The sequence below is a fragment of the Hydra vulgaris genome, chromosome 12, assembly GCF_038396675.1.
Source record: "Hydra vulgaris chromosome 12, alternate assembly HydraT2T_AEP".
Taxonomy (NCBI): domain Eukaryota; kingdom Metazoa; phylum Cnidaria; class Hydrozoa; order Anthoathecata; family Hydridae; genus Hydra; species Hydra vulgaris.
The window spans coordinates 8,891,720-8,906,867 of NC_088931.1; the positions used below are offsets into that span (position 1 = coordinate 8,891,720).

At 27.4% G+C, this 15,148-nt stretch overlaps 1 protein-coding gene across 1 annotated transcript in view; it reads left to right on the forward strand.

Moving 5' to 3' along the window:
- The window catches only part of LOC100202523 (protocadherin Fat 1), a 101,370-nt gene that overhangs the window by 63,427 nt on the left and 22,795 nt on the right, over nt 1-15,148 (forward strand). Inside the window, exons 17-19 of the mRNA XM_065811453.1 lie at nt 9,946-10,523; nt 13,358-13,592; nt 14,820-14,939. Coding sequence (XP_065667525.1) covers nt 9,946-10,523; nt 13,358-13,592; nt 14,820-14,939 — 933 coding nt within the window. The remainder of the gene's footprint in view (nt 1-9,945; nt 10,524-13,357; nt 13,593-14,819; nt 14,940-15,148) is intronic.

Genomic DNA, 15,148 nt, shown 5'->3' on the forward strand with positions numbered 1-15,148 from the left:
TGCAGAAAGTTGATATTTTCTCACTTCATACTCAACACCATCATCATCTTCATTCTCTTTTGGTTTCCAATAAGAAACTATATATACATCACTTTTCTTCTTTTTAATGCCAACAATTCTGCTGTAATATATATATATATCCTGGGTGTTAGTGGCATTATCGAACCACATGTGCAAATACTTCTTCCAATAGAAGCTCCAATAAGAATTTCTTCAATATCTGAGGCCTCATTATTTTCTAGGTCAGGAAACATTTCTTTTACCTGATCAGGCATGCAATGTTTTAATAGTTTTTCTACATTTCTGCGTTCTTTGTTTGTTTTTTTTCTGAATTTTATCTGCAATTCGTTTTATCAATTCAAACTTCAGGTCATTATGACATTGCATATTTGTAAACCACTTTTTCTGCCATTAGAGATATAGATAGAGCCCATAATATCAACTTGTTTTGAATATCATTTGGTTTTTTGCTTAGCAGAGCAGTTGTTTTATTTTTGCAAGCACGAAGTTTTGAAGAAAGAAAACAAAGAGTGGCATTTCGAGCTTTGTGCTTTGCAGCGCTAAACATACCCATAAGTTCTTCTGAATCAAGGTTGTGAAGCCTAGCTGACTTAGTCTGGTCTTTAAGGTGATTGTTAGAACTCATTTCAAATTGCCGCTTGTACTGCCTGTCAATGACGCTAATAACTGCATTAAGGCAGTCAGCTAATGCTTTACTCATTTCATCAGTTACTGGGCAAAAGCTGATTATTGAATCAAAAACTATATCTTCAATATCATTACCAAAGAAATCAGTTTTTCGTTTAAGTAGAGATAAAGGATTCTTGCTGCTCTCAATAAGAGTGTTCCGAACATCTTTTACTACCTGAATGCCAGATATGTAGTAAAGTCCCGTACCTGGTGCAACATAAAATTTTGTCATCCAAGGACCAGAAAGTAGCTTTCCAATTAAAGCTAAAACACACAACTCACAGATACCTAAGGTGAAAAAGTTAATTAGTAACAAAGAATAATCTTTGTTTATTATAGTCTTTACTCCCCATTAATCTTGCAAGTGTCATAACTATTTGTAATTTGTATTTGTAACTATATTTGTAACTAATTCTATAGCCTATAATATTGTGTAGCACTTTATCAAATGAACTGAACAGGTATAAAAAAGAAAAAAGATACCTGTTTCAGATGTAAAGTCTTGAAATAAACTATTTTGCAGACCTCCGCATAACACCAAGCCAGAACACAGAAATATCTTCAATATGGCATAATAATGGATCAAAATACCACATGTGTGAAAAAGCATATGTAGTCTGTTGCCTCTATAGCGTGGTAGCAATCCTCTGGGCAACTCGTGTTGGTCCAAAAAGGTTACAAAACCTTTTGGATCACCTATGATTATCATGAAAAAGCTCATTTTGGCAATTGCATGAAGAATGTGAAATAAAAACATGCATTAATTATAATATTATTATATTAATTTTAACTCAAAATTTTATTCAGAAAACTAAATATATTAAAGTAAAAGAATGGTTTAGATTAGTTAGAGTACCTTTTGCATCCTTGTAGCGAAGTTCGTTCAGCTGTACATCAATGTTTGCTGTAATGCAGTCTCTTCCAAAAAGTTTTCCTTTTGAAGTCTCTAATGCTTTAAGTGAAGACTTACAAGAGCTGGTCATTGTGTCTAAGGTGTGTGTAAGGGGTGAAGATGACAGTTTAGTTCATTTAATAATTTCTGCCAAACAACGTTTAAATTTGTGATTGTTGCATGGTTTGTTGCAACTCTATCACTCGTTGTATTTGTTATGTTCCCAATAATAGTGCTTCTTATGTCAGTATATTTGAGCTGAAATCACTATATAACTTAGCAAGATTATCAATAGACTTTGTTATATGACTCTGATAGTCATAAGCTGTACCTCCAGGAAGTTGATCAATAGCTACAACCATACATACTGATTCCGTTGTCAAGTGTACAGCATTTACATGAACACCCTCCTGGGTTGTTGCATCAAAACCAAGTGTCAGATCTTTTGTTGTAAATGCTATCTTAGCAGCCTGTAAGTCTGAAAGTACATCAAGCTCACGCATCATTTGTTCTACAGTTGTACGATGTGGAATTTGACTAAATTGATAGCCAGTACATTCCCCAATTTTATGGAGCAGAGATGGCACACTTTGTGTAGGAACTTGGCACACAAGCATGTCATATATATGTCTCCTAATATCTGCTGAGTAGCATTTTTCGTTTTTGATGTTTTGTGTTACTTGCTGAATTTCCTCCAACTCTTCCTGTAAATTCAGAATGTCATTTTGCAGTACAAGAATTGCAGAATTTTTTTCAGCAAGTTGTTGACTTAGCAAACAACATGTGCCTTTTGATAAGAAAACTTTCTTTTCGTGGATGTCAACTTCAAACAAAAAAATTTTGTTTCAAACAAAAAAATTGATTTTGAAGTTTTTTCAACTGTAAATTTAAAAACTTTTCTTTTAATTTTTTTCTAAGTTGAGAAATTATCTTTTCCTTACGAGTAATAACTTGATTTAGATATTTAAATCTGTATTCTCTAGCCTTTGCCTTATCTCTTAAACCTTTAATATCCTCTTTATGCTTTCTTTTCTTAATTGCCATTTCGTTTGCCAAAATGGTTAATCTCTTTCTCATAACCTTTTTTCTGGGACTCAACTGGTCAGCTCTCAAACTGGATAGTGGTTTATGAGAAAAGGTTTTTAAAGTAGGACGAGATAAAGGAGATAAGTGATCACTATATGATAAAGATGAAACACTGATTTGTTGAGAAGAAAATGAAGAACATGTAGCAAAGTCAATTAAGGTTGCAATTGATTGCAATGTTTGTGCCACAGCAGATGTTGTTATTTGGTATGCAAAGAGCATGTTGCAGATGTCAACAAATGGTTTCGAATTTCGTGAAAAATGGTTTACAAAGACTTTTGATGTTCTAACTAGTTGCTGAATCTGACTTATACAAATTTTGATGTTAAAATACTTACCAATTAGTTCTACAGTTACTTTATATGAATCGTTGTTAGTTGCAAATATATTCAGTACATGTCCATTTCTACAGTCAATATTTAAATGAGCTGGTATTGGAAAATTACAAGCTAAATAAATTTTACCTTTTTTCTTGTGAGGTCCCATGATGCACTAAATTAAGTTCAACAATCATAATACTACTATTTAATTGGGCCGGCTATTAATCATAATTAAATAATTTAAAAAATCACCATTAATCTATTAAAAAATTTTTAAGTATATGTATAATTTTTATATATCATATATAGCTTAAGGTGGCTATATGGTAAATTATGTGTATGGAAAAAGCTGAGAAAATGCTGTTTTTGTTTTTAATGATTTTTATGCAGAATCATCATAAAATAGTGTTATATAATTTTAATTTTAGCATCTTAAATTTTATTTTGCAGAATTTTGTCTTTAAACTAATTTTGGTGGGTGAAAAGATTTAGTCAAAAAAAGAATTAATGTATAACCACCTTAATTATACTTGTTAGTTTTTGTGTAAATCATTTAACAATTATAAAAAAAAAAACCTAAATAATCTTAGTAGTAAAAGGCTATTAAAAAAAAAGTTTGTATAACGGTTCTAATAAAATATATCATTATAATGAATAAAAAATCAAAAATACTGAATTCTCCACTGTCAAAAACCGCCCCTCCCCCTAACACTATGTAACGGAAGTGGAAATACATACCTCCACTGCACGAAACAATAGGGTATGTGGTCATGAATATTTTTTGATGAAATTTGGCAGGCACATAGAAAATAGATGTATACAGTTGCCTGAAAAATTTTGAATATGTACCAACATGCCTTCAATATTAATGCACCTCCAGAACAGAAACGAAATTTTAAAACCAAATGAAAATCACTGGTAACTGTAAAAAAAACAACAGAATTTAAAACAAAAAGTAACAGTAACAATAGCAGAAACAGTTTTATAAAGTGTAACAGTAACACTAAAAGAGGTGGAAATGGTTCCTCCACTGGGTTGAAAAATACGATATGTGGTCATGAATATCTTTTAATGAAATTTGGCAGGCACATAAAAAATAGATCTATACAGTTGACTGGAAAATTTCAAATATGTACCAACATGCCTTCAATATCAATGCAGTGCCAGAACAGGAACGAAATTTTAAATAGCAATAAAAAAACTGAAAAATTTATTACACATAAAAAAAACCCATAATTTATTCAAGATAAAACATTCTACTTTTTTAATAAAGTCTAAACTGATATAGAATTTAAAAAAAAAGACAAATAAATACATCTTTACCAGACTGACTTCGAGCACGCTGTGAAAAAAAAGGTCACAGTTTTTGTCTTTGAAATCGGTGCCGTAAAAAGCCAGATACGCACATACCTAATATAGACTATCACATTTTGTTGTCATTGAGTATATCACTAGATATACTCATTGGCAACAAAATGTGCTAAAAATATGCGCTGTAAGGCAACAGTTGTGTTAAGGCAACTGTTTGTTGTAACCTTAACATTCTGACTCAATTTTAATGGCTTTTTGCTTACGCATTATCATTTAAACTTTACCTAGCTCAAGGTATCTATTCAAATAATATAAAAAATAAATTTTGCATCATACTAAAAAAATTTTTGGGAAATATGGAAAAGCCAGTTTTGAGAGTTTTTTTGTATAAAATGGCAAATTTGCATACAAATGCCATATGGTGACAGTTGGTACATTTGGTAGTTTTTAAATATTTTTATATGTATATATTATTATTTTTATGAATAAAAACAATAATTTAGGAGTTAGTTGACTATATTTAATTATTTTCCAAATTTTAAGCACGCAGTGTGTATAAAATGCGCGACTAAAAAATATAGATTTTTTTTTCACTAAAACTCTTATTTTTTTCTCAAAGCGAAACACAAAACTTAGTTTTTTACTATATTATGTAAGGATCAAGTCTTATTAACTTAAAATCATTCATTTCGCTAACATCTGTTAAGGCTTTCTTTATAGTTAATGACTTTTCACAATGATGTTTTACATTCATTGTTTTACAAGGTGTATATACATTGTGTCAACTAAGTAAAATCAATGAAAGAAAAAAGGTCACACTTTTTTTTGTATATCACTGTGAGGAAGCGCGATTAACTTAATTTCAATAGAATATGCTCAAAGGAGTAATTATAAGATGAGTGAAGTCGTTATAGCGCAAAAATTTTTTATTTGTGGTAATAACTGCAATGTCACCTTATAGTTAAATAGTTAAATTTTCGCGCATGTCACCGTAAAGAAGGTCTAGGAGTGTATATATATATATATATATATATAAATATATATATATATATATATATATATATATATATATATATATATATATATATATATATATATATATATATACATATATATATATATATATATATATATATATATATATATATATATACACACTATATATAAACACACACTCCTATAGTAAAGGGGTTAAATATACCATTTGTGATAAAACCAGTTGCGTTAGCTTGTATATGGTATCTAAACTGACATAATTAAGGTAAGATTATAACAAAATACATTAATTTAATTGAGGAAACTAATTAAGTTTAATATTTTTTTAAAAAACCACACAACACAAATTTAAAAAAAATATTTAATTTTTTTTATGATGCAAAAACTTTTTTTTTTAAAAAAAAAAAGAAGGTTTTTCCAGTCTTTAAAACAATTTTTTTAAAAGGCAACCCAAAACTGACCTGTCAATAGTAAAATTAAAAACAAATATATATATATAGTAAGCAACCAGAGCTTTGGCCGGGGCTAGGTTTGATAACACATAGCCGCAACCAGGGCCAGGTTTATGGCCAGGGCTGCATAAATATTGATAGATCCTATAAAAATATTATTTTTAATTAAAATTTATGATATGAGTTATAATTAAAAACAATACTTTTATAGGATCTATTAATATTAATGCAGCCCCGGTCATAAACCTGGCCGGGGCTGCATTAAAATTGATAAATCCTATAAAATATTGTTTTTAAATAAAATTCATGTCGTAAATTTTAATTAAAAATAACATTTTTATAGGTTCTATCAATATTTATGCAGCCCTGGTCATAAACCTGGCCCCAGTCGCGGCTATGTGTTATCAAACCTAGCTCCGGCCATAGCCCCAGTCGCTTACTATATATATATATATATATATATATATATATATATATATATATATATATATATATATATATATATATATATATATATATATATATATATATCTGTATGACAGCGGGTTTAAGGCTACAGAAAATGTCATCAAAACCACACTATATTGGGAAATATTATGTGTGTGGATATATATATATTTATATATATATATATATATATATATATATATATATATATATATATATATATATATATATATATATATGTAGCCTTTTTCTTAGTTTTTAATGTAGCCTATGTTTTAGTTTTTAATGTAGCCTATCTTTTAGCGAAAAACTGCACTTTTCCTAATATAGTGTGGCTTTGATGACGTTTTTTGTAGCCCTAAAGATGCTGTCATACAAATATATATATATATATATATATATATATATATATATATATATATATATATATATATATATATATATATATATATATATATATATATCTGTATGACAGTATGACAACTTTAGGGCTACAGAAAACGTCATCAAAGCCACACCATATTAGGAAAATTACAGTTTTTCGCTAAAAGATAGGCTACATTATTTTCTAATATAGTGTGGCCCTAATCTTCCATCATATGCATACATACATACATATATGCATAAATATATATATATTTATATGCATACATACATACATATGCATACATACATATATACATAAATATATATATATATATATATATATATATATATATATATATATATATATATATATATATGTATATATATATATATATGTGTGTGTGTATATATATATATGTGTGTATAATATATATATATATATATATATATATATATATATATATATATATATATATATATATATATATATATATATATATATATATATATATATATATATATATATATATATATATATATAGGCCTCGGTGGGAAGCGAGAGGTTTAGCTCTCGTTCTCGTCCACACTCCCCTAAAATTATTTACGAGAGCAATTTATGGCTCTTGCAAAAGTACAATTTTTCTTTCAAAAGTATAATTATCATGGTAACTAAAATAAAAAATACAGTCATTTTAATAATTATTTTTAATAATTTTTAAAATGCCTGCATTCTATTACAATAAGAAAATATAAAACTTTTTTTATAAGCAGTAAAAACAACGCTTGTCTAAAGAATTTTTTCATGCTACAGTAAGTGACACTTGTTATGCATATGAAGGCCTCAATGGAAGAACAATTTTGAGTCACAAATTTGATTATTTTTGAGTTATTGCACTTTTATTGTTGCCCTGGGTTCATTCTTTGTCTACCTGAAGTGACAAATCGAAAAATGTTTGGATTCTTGAGTTATGGGAGTTTTAAAGAACACCACACATTGGCAGAATAATGGTGTTTTAAATCTAAAAAATTGATTTTCTCAAAAATGCTTGACATGGCGCAAACATGAAAATGCAAACTTTTTTAAAAAAAAAGACAGAAAAATGTATTTGCAGATGTATTTGCAGACGTGTGGGCGAGCATGAAAAGACTTGAGCGCAAAAGCACTGGCTAAACAGAGAAGACTGATATATATATATATATATATATATATATATATATATATATATATATATATATATATATATATATATATATATATATATATATATATATATATATATGTATGTATATATGTATTTATGTATGTATATATATGTGTATATATATATGTATATATATATGTGTATATATATGTGTGCAAATGTATATATATATATATATATATATATATATATATATATATATATATATATATATATATATGTACATAAATTGTATATAATAATATATATATATAATAAATTGTATATAATAATATATATATAATAAATTGTATATAAAAATATATATATGATAAATTGTATATAAAAATATATATATAATAAATTGTATATAATAATATATATAATAAATAGTTTATAACATAAATTTATAACAAAAATATAGGGTAGAGTGAGGTGTATAGGGTTGTTTAAATAATACATGACTTAAGGAGGGTGGGGTGGAAGGGGTAATCAAAAGTGTTATTAAATATCACGTGGGGGAGGGGGGTGGTTTGCCACAGTGTGGCGTGACAAAAAACATTTTAAATAGTTTATCACTGGGTAAATAAATTAGTTTAAATTGCAAACTCTGAGGTATTTATATATAATGCTGATTTCATGAAAAATCATATGCAACAACTTCACTAATAGCAAGTTTTTTTTTTAATTTCTTGTTGTAACCATTGAAACTTGTGTCACAGAAGAAACCTATCGTTCCTTCCATGACACAAATTTTGAATGTATATGACTGAAAATTTTAAATTTTACTAGCATTGTCTTTACTCAAAGTTAAATAGGTAGTATGTGATGTATTATTATCCCCTTTTAAACGTTTTTAGTTTATTTTGAATTTCCTATTTAGTTTACAAAGGTCAATCCTTTTGAAAATCAAGACTTTACAATCCTGCCCAACTGCCATTTAACAAAATTTTTTTTTTTTTTGATATATAAAATATGAAATATAGGTAAGTACTTATTTTTTGATATTTCAGTCTGATCAGCTTAGACCATTATCAGACATAAAATAAAATATGTTTTTGTTAAATGATCAGAATAGATTTTACGTCGTATGAAACTATTTTTGTGGTAATTAGATGTATAAAAAGAAATTCTGATCCTATGAACATACAATTTACAAGCAAATATAGAATAGAAAGTTTATTTGACTGCTCACATTCAAGCATTCAATGCTCCTTACCAAAAAGAATTTGTACCAATTGTAGTCTTTATTTTGCCACTATCAAGTCAACAAAACAATATAAAACAGTTTGATCAAGTAATGGATTATCGAATTAGTTTTAAAAAGTTAAATCTCATCTCCTAGTTGCTCTAAGTCTATCTGAACTAATGTGCATCTTTTTAAATTCAGACAAAGAAACAATTAAGTGGTATGATCAGGAAGATGTTGATACCTCTGACCTCAACTGGCCTTCAATAATTATTGAAGAACATGGAACTCCAATATTTGAAGGTCAAAGTCTGATTTGGGAACAAATTTAGGTCTTAGACAGAAACATGTCAATTGTATTTTTTTTTAAACATGAACTGTTGCAATTAAATAAACACTTAGAAAATTCCAAATTTTGTCTTTGTCACGTCAAACAGGGGTGGGGGATTGGTGGTTAAAAATGCCACAAAATTAATTATAATTAACACTATTTTTTATAAATTTCTAAAAATTAATTGATATAAAAAAACAAGAAAACAAAAAAACAATTTTAAAAAGTATACTACAGCAACAAAAATAATGAAACTCTATGCCCCTTTCTACCCTAAAAATTCTTAGATAAAACATATAAATAATTTATAATAATTAATATATAATAAATAGTATATGATAATTAATATACATAATAAATAATTTATAATAAATGAGGAAAGAAAAGAATCCCCAGTTAATGTATGTACTAAAGAACATAAAATATCATGTAGGTTTTCCCATCAACAGTAGGCTTAAATTCCAGATTTAAAAAATAAAAATAGAAATCTGGAAAAGTTTAAAAGCTGAAAAAAGGTTTTCTTTAAATTATTAGCTTGCCTAAACCCTTAGTTTTAGTATCCCTATATTGCCTAAACCCTTAGTTTTACCCATGTTATATACATATATATATATATATATATATATATATATATATATATATATATATATATATATATATTTGTATTTTTATTTTTTTTGTTAGGTTTTCCAAAGCAATATAGTGATTCAAAAGTTAAAATTATTATTGTGAAGGAAAGCTATAATTCTCCTGTTATCCAAGAACCAAAGGTGTTTTTTGTAATTGTATCTAAGCCATACGGTGTTACATTGATAGGTAAGGTGAGCATATTTGATAAAGATGAAAACGATATTCATCAGTATCGTTTAACTGGGGGTACAATGTTAGAGTATTTTTCTATCCAACCTATGACTGGTGTGATTGAGGGAAGGCCTAAAAAAGGTATTTACACATTATCAGTTGAAGTAACAGATGGCAGAAATTCAGATGCAAGTTTGTTTCAAATCATTGTAAATGAGCGAGATCATGAGGTAGAGACACAAAGCATTGTAATAAGTATTTTTGAAATGGGTGTTCAAGAATTCATGTCCAAGATGACACAATTTATAAAAATTATTTCAAAAATAACTGCAACTAGTTTAAACAGTGTGTTTCTTTGGTCAATACGAGCAGGTCATAACAGTACTGGCTCATTGCGCAAGAGAAAAAATGTTGAAAATGCTGTTGAAGTTGCAGTTGCTGTAAAGCTAGAAGATACTTTAGTAATAATTTGTTGTTTTTTATTTTTCTAAATATTTTTTATGCTTTTTAATTTTTTAGCAAACTAAATATTTAAAATCTTATAAAATAACTTATAAACTTTATATTTGAATATTTTTATTATAATTTATTCTTACTATAATTTATGATTAAATCTTTTACTTAAGAATTAAAATTTATTTAAAGAATGTTTAATAAATTCTGCACATTAAACATTTTCATTAAATTCTCAAAGCTTTTCAAATTGTTTATAATTTTAATGAAAACTCAACTTCTTCTGCTTTAAATCTTTTTAATGGAATAATAACTTCCAATATAATTTTGAAAAAGTAAAGATTTTTGAAACTTTTTTCTTAAGCTTATTTTAAACTTATTTTTTAATACAGTAAACAATTTTTAACAATTTATTTATCTCTCTACAAGGTTTTTTATCTTCACAAAAGGTGCTTTTTTTATAGATCATGAATTTCATATTAAAACTATTATAAATTAAGAAGTATTGTAATATAGATGAAGATGATATAACGGGCCCCTGTTTTGATTTTAAGCTGTAAAACTGTATAATGAGCCTCCATTTTGATTTTATATCTTGGATGCTGATAATATGAGCCCTGGTAAAATAATTTAAAAATACTATATACAATATTTTTTTGTTCAACTTCATTTACCAAAATCATATTTTATAACAAAATGTTTTATTAACATTAAAATTGCAAATGTACTCATGTTTCACTAATCCAGCATATTTATTGTATCCACATTTTGCAGGCACTAAACCCAATGTTCATTACATTTATTCAATAATTCCATATATTTGATTGGCTGATTGCAAAACAAACATCATTTTCTACTCTTGTAAACTAATATAAATCCATAAACCAATCGGTTGAAGCTCTTAAATCACTTATCACTGGTTGAAGCTCTTAAATCACTTATCACTGGTTGAAGCTCATAAATCACTTATCACTGGTTGAAGCTCTTAAATCACTTATCACTGGTTGAAGCTTTTAAATCACTTATCACTGGCGGAAGCTCTTAAATCACTTATCACTGGTTGAAGCTCTTAAATCACTTATCACTGGTTGAAGCTCTTAAATCACTTATCACTGGTTGAAGCTCTTAAATCACTTATCACTGGTGGAAGCTCTTAAATCACTTATCACTGGTGGAAGCTCTTAAATCACTTATCACTGGTTGAAGCTCTTAAATCACTTATCACTGGTTGAAGCTCTTAAATCACTTATCACTGGTTGAAGCTCATAAATCACTTATCACTGGTTGAAGCTCTTAAATCACTTATCACTGGTTGAAGCTCTTAAATCACTTATCACTGGTTGAAGCTCTTAAATCACTTATCACTGGTGGAAGGTCTTAAATCACTTATCACTGGTTGAAGCTCTTAAATCACTTATCACTGGTTGAAGCTCTTAAATCACTTATCACTGGTGGAAGGTCTTAAATTACTTATCACTGGTTGAAGCTCTTAAATCACTTATCACTGGTGGAAGGTCTTAAATCACTTATCACTGGTTGAAGCTCTTAAATCACTTATCACTGGTGGAAGGTCTTAAATTACTTATCACTGGTTGAAGCTCTTAAATCACTTATCACTGGTTGAAGCTCTTAAATCACTTATCACTGGTTGAAGCTCTTAAATCACTTATCACTGGTGGAAGGTCTTAAATCACTTATCACTGGTTGAAGCTCTTAAATCACTTATCACTGGTTGAAGCTCTTAAATCACTTATCACTGGTTGAAGCTCTTAAATCACTTATCAATAAGGGCTCATTTTACAATGATTGAGTTGATTAAAAATATGCATTAATAATCGACCTTATTGTATACAACATAAAATATCAAGACATGAACCAATTAATGCCTGTAATTAATATGAGTATATCTTAACATTCAAGTGATAAATATGAGTATATCATTATATATTGATGTAAATAAAGATTGATAACTAATAAAACTGTTATTTCAAGAAGAAACACAAAATTTTAATTTTTGTTTTCGCATTTGTGTGCTTTTGGCTACATCGTGTGTTAAAACTTATCATTTCTATGATTGTGGAGAGGTATCGGAGGAGCTCATGATAACTACATAGCTCATAATACCACTTTTACTTCTATTAAAGTATGTTTGAAATGTTCTAAATGAAATATGTTGAGGTTTAAAATCTAATAAACACACTAAGTGGGATTAGATAAAACATCTTATTAGTAAAATAAGTGTCATTCTGTTTGAACTGAATTGGCTCGGTAGTTATTAAAGGAATTGTTGAAAATTATTTTGAAATTTATGGACATACAAACAAGTCTAACTAATATTGGTTCATTTTTTTTTCAAAAACATTTACAAATAGTAAGAATAAATATGAAAAAAAAGGCTATGAAATATTACATAAGTGAAAAAAGTTAATATTACATGATTAAAAAGTGAGTGAGAACAGCGTGGGACTTTTACAGATTTCGGTAACAACACTGTTGTTAACAACACTATTGGTTGTTAGCTACACTCTAGTTAACAACACATTGATTGTTAACAAATTAATTACAAGTTTTTAAATTGGTGAAGTTGAACAAATTTCAAATTAATAAATTAACTAATGTTTTCACATTTACTTTATTTTATAATTTTTTTTCTTTTTTTTTAACAAGAAGTGCATTTTGTACTTTATTGCTTCAATATGTAGAGACATAAACAGTTGATTTTAATCTTGGATATAATTGTATAAATTAAGTAAATATTGAATAATGTTGAATTTGAAATTGAAGTTGAGTAAGTTTTAAATAAATTCACCAAAAAAATATTTTATTATTAATTATTTTGTAGAGTTATATGGACACACAATTGCTGAAGAAATATGTGGAAGATAATAAAGCAGACTTTAAAAATAATGACTTCAATATATTGGTTTCTAATACAGAATGTACATTAAAATCTTGTGGTGAAAATATGAAGTGTTTAGTTAAATTAAATCCTATTGAAAATTTATCCCCATTTATTCCTTCGGGATATATGGATTTTCGACGAACTGAAAACTGCTATTGTAATGATGGCACTGAAGGTATATTTTATGTGTATATATGTATATATATATACATATACACATAAAATAAGGTATATTTTATGTGTATATATATATATATATATCATTTTTTTTGCAAAAGATTTTATGATATGCTGATGCAGATTGATAAGGTTTCTTTTTGCTCCTCTGATTTTGATGTATTTGGATGTTTATTTGCATTTTTATTTTACCTACATAAACTTTGGAACAGTTGCATTTTATATTACTATTTTAAATCGAAAAAAAATTTAATTTAGAAACACATTTTGAATTGAGAAAAAAATAAGACTGAAACATTTTTAAAATGCGACTGTAGCATTTAATTTTTTCAATTACATTTGCATTTTGAATTGAAAAGAAAATGTGCTTCAAAATCTGACAACAATTTTTTAAAAGTATATTAAAGTATAATCAAAAGTCATATTGAGTATAATTAAATTATTATAAATGTTAAAAGGTAATAATTAACACTTTGAAACATTTTAAACTGCGTGCATGTCTAATTTAATTTATTAAATTCTAATAATGCACTGAAGTGTATTTATTTTTAAACAAAGTGTATAATTTACATACATTTATAAACATAGTGTATTTTAAATGCTTTTTTAAAGGTTTCTATATACACTTAATAATGCGTATGTAGATCAGCAATTGTAAACTAGGAAAAAAAAACCAATCATAATGAAAAAAAGATTGTTGCCCAAACTCTTAATTGATGTGGAAGCACTCCTTTGCATGTTTTTTATTTCCTATTTAGTCAGCTGATGTATGTACTGAAGCCTCCACCAACTGGCTATTTCAGTATGGTGTCACATTTCTTATCTAAATATGCAACACTATTAGGAACATTGCAAACATTGGCATAAGTGCGAAGCAGTTGCAAGAATTAGCATAAGTGGAAACTGGCATTAGTATGAACTGGCATAAGTGCGTTGAATGAATTTGCAAAGATTGGCATAAGTGCGAATTGACATAAATGCGGATCTCTATGCCAATGTTTTCAAATTCTTTTGGCCAGTTTTTGCTAATTTTTTCTGAATGCATATGCCAGTTCACACACATGCCAAATTATGCTTTGCACTTACATCATTTCACACTTATGCCAGTTTTTGTAACTGCTTTGCACTAACGCCAAGAAATGTAAAAAATTTTTAAGTAAACAAATTTAATTTTTGTTTTGTTTTGTTTACTATTTTTATAAAGACTTAATATCTTTCTCACCAGGTTCAATATGCCATTCTGTTAATCCATGTTCACGTAATCCATGTAAAGGTGGAGAGAAGTGTGTTGCAACTAAAAACTCATATTTTTGTGAGTGTGTTGATCCCGAAAAATGTGGACTGAGTAAGTTTGATTTTTAGTTGTTGTTGTTTTTTTGAGGGGGAGGGGGGGATTTTTGTGTTAAAATTTGTTCTCCATTATAAAAAAAGTTTGTTCTCCATTATAAAAAAATTTTTCTTCATTATAAAAAATAAACCTAAAATATTTATAAGAAAATAGTTAATTCATCTGTAATTTTATGTATTCTTTCAGTATTTAATAATATTTTTATA